The sequence below is a fragment of the Dipteris shenzhenensis genome, chromosome 31 (genome assembly GCF_047967505.1).
Source record: "Dipteris shenzhenensis isolate YYH24624 ecotype China chromosome 31, Dip_SZ_1.0, whole genome shotgun sequence".
Taxonomy (NCBI): domain Eukaryota; kingdom Viridiplantae; phylum Streptophyta; class Polypodiopsida; order Gleicheniales; family Dipteridaceae; genus Dipteris; species Dipteris shenzhenensis.
The window spans coordinates 16,486,615-16,493,238 of NC_141626.1; the positions used below are offsets into that span (position 1 = coordinate 16,486,615).

At 45.2% G+C, this 6,624-nt stretch overlaps 1 protein-coding gene across 2 annotated transcripts; it reads right to left on the reverse strand.

Annotated features, from left to right (window-relative positions):
- Positions 1-288: 288 nt before the first annotated feature.
- Positions 289-4,905, reverse strand: LOC147881108 (uncharacterized). Of its 2 annotated transcripts, none has more exons than XM_087369694.1 (8): positions 4,423-4,905; positions 4,050-4,302; positions 3,792-3,910; positions 2,905-3,650; positions 2,638-2,719; positions 2,334-2,519; positions 481-2,191; positions 289-443 (listed from the first exon to the last, which is right to left on the reverse strand). In XM_087369694.1, exons 1-8 carry the CDS (start codon positions 4,423-4,425, stop codon positions 292-294), a joined length of 3,252 nt encoding a protein of 1,083 aa, XP_087225820.1. In that variant the 5' UTR covers positions 4,426-4,905; the 3' UTR covers positions 289-291. The 2 variants fall into 2 exon arrangements, with proteins under 2 accessions (XP_087225820.1, XP_087225819.1); XM_087369693.1 differs by having other exon boundaries at positions 2,905-3,653.
- Between the last annotated feature and the right edge of the window lie 1,719 nt (positions 4,906-6,624).

Here is a 6,624-nt window from a genome sequence, read left to right on the forward strand (position 1 = left end):
TCCGACGACATGAGTTGGCCGGGATTTAAAAGGTTGGCCGGTCAAAGGCTAATTGGTGGTGTTTGCCTCTAAATTGATACTGTTTGGCCTTCAAATACAGTTACCGCATCTTGCACATGAGTTATTCAGGTTGAATGATATTAAAATATGATGTAATGCGGCAGATTGAGACAATAGAGCACATATTGATCCATTTAAGAATTGCACACACAAAATATATACAAAAAGGAAATAGTGAAAGAAACAATGCAAAAATTGATTGCTATCAATATGTACTTCTGAATGAAGACCTCAAAAGTTGCCTCCGCCTTCTCTATATTCAAAAATTGTATACCAATCATATGCACTACAAGAAGAGACTTCATTGCCATTGTACAATCGTACTGTCAGCTCAGACCTTCTATAACCCAAAGAGCTGTAGCTGCAAGCAGATACAAGACATTGTAAGGTTTTAAGGGTTTCCAGCCTAGGCCCTTGGAGCCATCATGTACGGTGAGGCAACGGATTGGACATAAAGTTGGGGAACAACCCAGCCATGGCGCTGGCAGTAAGAAGCCAGCCTCATCCAGATATTATCGTCATGATGACAGTCATGGCTTCCACCAAACCATTGGGGACTGCGGCGACGGGCCGCGGCAACAGCAGCAAGATTGCCGAATACCAGTAGCTCACGCCGTGCCCGTGACAGCAGCACACATGCACGGCGGCGGTCTGCCGCAAATGCCGACATGCGATCACCCACCACCAGTGAGATGAGAGCCACTTCTGCCTCCTGACCTTGGAATGAGTCCGCATTGTAGACCATCACCTCCTCACCCATACCCGCTTCACCCAACAGTGCGCTTATCAGGCTCCTCTGCGCCTCATAGAGGGTAAGCACCACCACCTTCCCTTTCCCCACTTCTCCGCCATCCCTCTTCCAGACCCTGCACCACTCCACCACTGCCTCAGCCTCCTCTGCATTGCACAGCGAGGTTCCCCCAGAATCCACGTCCACTGTGCCTATCACATCCACCCACAGCAATGCACTCTCTGAATCCTCCCACCTCTTGGAGGTATCAGTGCGCAGGCTGCCCCCATAAAACTCGGTAGAGACGAATTGAGCAACACGGTATGGCATCCTGTATTGATCCTGCAGTAGCTTCACGGCGCAGCTCTTTGATAACAGGTCAAACACACTGGGCCTTAGCCCAAAAGGGGGAAGCTGGCACGGATCTCCTACCACGCTGAGCATCTGTAGATGAGGTAAACCCCCAAGAACCGGTATTAGGCTTCCCTCTGCAGCCTGTGAGCATTCGTCTATAATCATAGAAGAAACTTTACCACCCATCAAACAGGCATGGAAAGTCTCAGTTCCAATCAAGGCAAGTGTGCAGAGCAAGATTCTGGGAGGTTGAGTTCCATGGTGAGTGGTCCAGCTCTGCATTCCGGCGGTGCTCTGAGAGCCTGAGATTACAGAAGCCTCTTTTACAACCTGTGCATATTCATCTTCATGCCAACCTACATAATAGTCCTCACTAACAAGCAATAAGACCCCTGGTATCTTTTCCTTAATCATTGTCTCTGCCATATGCCGCACAGCTACATTCTGATGAGCGGCACAGACAAGAATCTCACCTACAGCTGCCAGCTTAGTCCATGCTTTTGCAACTGCTGATATAACCGTTGTCTTCCCTGTCCCAGGGGGTCCTATCACAGCAGATAGAGGAGTTGAAAGCATATGCTGCCATGCATCTGATTGACCTGGATTGAGTCCCACCCTACAACTTTGGACAGCTATTTCTTCCAAGCTGAATTGCCTCGGTGGAATTGTCATGCTCTCGTTCTGCAGGCATCCTAGTGCCACGAGAATATGCCTCGGGCATGCTCCAGGTATGCACAGAAGCACATACAGAGAATCTTCAAGTTTTTGCTTCAGAACATCCGAATTGTTACTGTTATCCACCAGCACCTTGCTAACCATAGCAATATCGGCCTCAAGTTCCTCACCTCTCTTGACATTGTAAGATGCCTCAGCATTCTCCAAAATTACCCTGCTACCTTCACGATACAGTGTCACATATTTCTGAGGCTTTCTACCATCCTTAAATCGTAGTTCCACAGTAGACTTGTATCCCATCACTCGGGATCTGAAGTTCTTCTGTTTAAGGCTGAGATAGCCTCGATGCACCTCCACACGTGCCCCCTTGACCTGCCAATCAAAATAGTAATTACAAGCACAATATACGGAAGACAATGGGCTATTCAAAGGAGCATGGTTTCTCACTTGAAACTTCAGATCTAGTAGGCACAAGAGTTACATTGTCAAGGATCACAGGAGGCCTCTTCCGTACCTCAACAGCTGCGCCATCATCCTTTCGGTTGCGAGATTCAAAACTGAAAACAGATCTTCCAAAGTAGTCCAGTAATGTCCAGGGTAGTTGAGCCAAGGAAAAGGATGGCATCTCTACTTTCCACATCTCTGTCTGGCCTACCCAGACTAACCGTGAGGTCCAAGCATCTAAAGCAGCATATTTTACCTGTCAGATGAACTTGCCAATCAGCATGTACGCCATAGAATCATAGAGCATAAAGTTTCATAAGATACACAGAGACTCTTAGTCAAGTTAAAAGAGCTTATCCAATTACTAAACCAACCTGCTCAAGGGAGACATTTTTTGATCCCCAATCACTGCAACTGATTTTCTTTTTTTCGCTCCAATCCCATTGAAACAGTTCTCTGTTTGGGATTGATGTCCCAACATGGTACAAAATCAAAGTTTCTCAATACCTTTTCTATAGCTTCAGGGTTAGCATGTGAGTCTCTAAAAATCTAGGTTCTTTCAAGATATGGCTTCCTTCATAAATACTTATATGGACCCGTGCTTTGATAATGCTTTAAAAAAAAAGTAAAGATCACCTAACCTGAACAAACTTAACAAATTCTTCTTCCGTTTCTGTCCACACAAATACTGAGAGACTCGAACACAGTTGTTTGCTGCAACTCCCAAGAAATGGAAAATGGCTAAAGCATCTTTTTGTATGTCTGCTCCAACTTTTATAAGATCCTTTTCAGATAAGATACCTCGAAGTCCCATGGGGATAAAAGGCACCACGATCTTACTTGGGACCCTAATTAAAACACACCGCTGATGGACAGAAAGCTGAATGAGATTAAGACAACCACCTGTACCATATTTGCACACTAATGCAACTGTGCTGGGATTATCTTGAAGCAGCCAATCTATACATACATCCACATGATGTAATTCACTCATGTCAACCATTTGAACTTCAATGTTAAATACATCCACAGATTCGGGAGTTACAAAATCATCCGGAGGAGGAGGCATTATCCGCATAATCTGCTTAGGGATTGAGACCCAGAACCTTGACTTTACAGTGTTTCCATCATTGTCACATTGCAAATTGCCTGGAAGCTTGAAAACAATGATACCATCATCATCAACAAATAATTCTTCTGCACCCTCAGCTTCAGAGCCTAGAGATAAAACTGGAGAGTCTGTCGGTAGCTTTTCCCCATGGTCATTACAGGGTGAGGTCTCAATACCACCATGTTCAGTTTGGTCAACTGGTTCCCACCAAGATTTGAGCAAATGATTATTGAGCTCCTCAATAGAATGAAAAGGTTGCACAAAGCCAGGAGTCACCTGCTGTACAACAACTTGACTCAAATTCATTGAAAAAGACAGATCTCTTCAATTTTGTCTGCATGGCATGAATATAATGAAAATGATGCTCAAAAGTCAGATTGCACCAAAATCAAGGAGGCACATGAATTACTGTCTTACCTGGTCATCATTGCATTGAGAGCTAGTATCACTGAAGAACATTAAATGCCCTGAATCCGTCTCTGGTAGGTGTTTCTCAATGAAGCCCCTTGGTTGCAAAACACTTGTTATAGCCGCTCCTGTCATGGAACAAATACAAAGAGGAAATAAAGCATATGTATTTGAACTTTGTTCTAGCATTCCCAGAATTTCTGCATCCTTAGCAGAAGGGACGAATCCAAATAAAAGTCAATTAACCATGAAATCAGGATTCCCCACCATCATCATGTGTATTTCTGATATGGATAAATTTGTCATTCCCACTGCTTACTCCGTGTCCCCAAACTCGACTCCCATTTATCTGTTCTGAAGGACCTGTTGCTGGAGAAAGTACACCCCGAATAAGAGTTGAGCAGTTTGAATCCTTCTTAGGCCAAATCTGGCAGCTGGAAATAAACAATCTTTCTGCACTCCATGTCCTAATGTTCCCACTTCTGCAGACATCTTGAATCAGACCTCTTCTTTGTACCTCCTGCAGCCAAAAAAACACAAATGCATCAATATAAAATCATTACCATGCCCTCAAGCATGGCTTTCATTCCAGGTCTTGACTCTAAATACGCTGGCTTCCACACATGCGAAATATTATTACCATAATGGAAGGCTACGCCTGTTGACAGGGTACTTCCTGGGTCTTAGCACGTCTTTCTTGATGAAATTTCCTATACTCCTCGAGGATAGGGCCTCGATGATAAGTTGCAGCAGCAGTAATCATTGAACTCTTATATTCATTGCTGGAGCAGATATTTATAAAGGCAGTGTGCAGTCCTAGACTCTCCCACTCCCACCATACCACTGATTCTCACCATCAAGGGCTCTGAGTGTACAACTACGAGCAAGAGAACACTTAAATCTTGGCTTCTATTACGGTTCTGCTATTTCACATCCAGGTTGCTTGCTTGACTATCTCGGCATTGCGTTAACCTACCCCTCTTGCTGAGCGGGCGAAGCTAGCAATCCGGGTTCACTGACAGGAGGGCAATAAGAGGGAAGACCTATGTCAAATAACGCGAGCGTTGAGAAACTCTAGAGAAGCAAAATGAAGGCCGTTTGCATGTTTGAAGAAGGAAGGGAAGAGGACATGTTTGAAGAAGGAAGGGAAGAGGACCCCAAGAAGAACTGGTGTGAAAACCGTCGGATTTCTGTCCTCTTCCCCTCCAAAGACCGCAAGCAAAATACTACAATTCCACTTCCAGCGCCAACGCTACCAGGCTGCTACTCCCACTTCGCACCCTTCTCGCTCCTGGAATGCTTCCCAGATGCTGGAAGAATTCTTGTCTACAGTCTTACTCGTTAGGAACCGGCCGGCCTGCTGGCGCACATCGTTCAACTCCTTGACTGCACCGCTCTCAGCCCGACAGTTTCTCCAGTGCTGCATTGAGCAGTAAGAATTCCTCCCATTGCTCAATCAAAAAGCCTCGAATCCATGATGGAACGATGAAATTCACGTCCAGATCCTTCCGAGGTGAGAAGGCCATGAAAGGCAAATCCAAATACCTGTCCAAGAAGCAAATTATTCACAACATTGAGCTTCCCAAGTGCAAAGATGATGGGTTTATCGAGGGTATAAGCAAAAGCTTATCAAAATGGTTTGGCTGCACTTTTTGTGCTCTTTTCCTCGCCCCGACCTTGCATAATATCTCACAATCATAAATATCCCTAGCCACACACCCCTTAGAGGACTTGTTCAGGATGGTGGTAATTGTGACACCTTTTGATGAGGAGCAAACTCTACAAACACGTCAACAAAGCAAAGATTTATCTTTCTTGTTTGAATATTGGACCAACCAACAAGAGTGGTCTTAAGGAAACAACAAGCAAGGGGGAGCAGAAGCTAGCCACACTTGCACGGAAATCACCAACCGCTGTGACCCTCGAGTCTTGGTGAGCTACGTATGTTTTTAGGCAGCAATTCGTTGTTCTCACCACTCCTTCCTAATGCAAGAGCTAGTCCTCTCTGTGCTAAAGCCTTAGCGGCCCTCTGCCCAGCCAGCATTGCAAAAGCAAGTCCCCCCATGATGGCTTGCCATCTTCTTTTACCCTGTATTTAATGAGGCACGTACTCAGGTTCTACAAGCGGTATCAGCCAATCGCTTCAGCGCCAAATGATTTTGCACAAATGAGAACATTTGGGCATTACAAGGCCGAGCTGAGAATCATGAGATTTCAGGATGTTGCACTGGCACTACAATGCCAATACTCACCCAGTCCTTACATTGCATGTGGCTATGAAACTTACTTGCTAGTGGGGCATGGTGGGCTCCATTAGCATGCGCGGGGATGCCCTCTTACAGGGCTTCCCACGTTAGCTACTAGCATTGGATCAATAGTATTAGCAGGCATATTACAATGCCCCATAGGGTTTAAAAAAGCTGGGAAGCATTTGTTATGGTAGTGCCCACTAACCTAGCTTTCTCACAAGGACCCTGTGCAAAACTTGGGAAGGCCCAATAGCTTTTGCCCATGCACGGCAAGCCGTGGTAGGTGCAACCCTCTGAATCACAGTGTGGGTAGTGTTGGAGTGACACTTGAGGACGTACATCTACCCAGTTCCTCAACGCTGAATTCAACAGGCAGATGATAGCTCCCCACTACCAACAATGTAGGGAGGCCCTCTTATGACAATATGGTAGTTGTGGCAAATTGAAAGTTTAATTCCATGTGGCATGTAGTCTCCAATTTCCCCACCCCATTTTGGGACCTCCTAAAAATGACATGTTGCGAAAGGGTCTTTATGAGAAAAACCAATTCCGCATGGTAAATATCATAATTATGGTTAAATGTGGGTTTTATG

Coding starts and splice junctions, on each gene's coding strand:
- LOC147881108 (XM_087369693.1), bottom strand. Junction 3,911..4,049: donor CAGAAATACACATGATGATG/GTGGGGAATCCT, acceptor GTTCCATGACAG/GAGCGGCTATAACAAGTGTT. Junction 3,654..3,791: donor CTCAATGCAATGATGACCAG/GTAAGACAGTAA, acceptor GTTGTTGTACAG/CAGGTGACTCCTGGCTTTGT.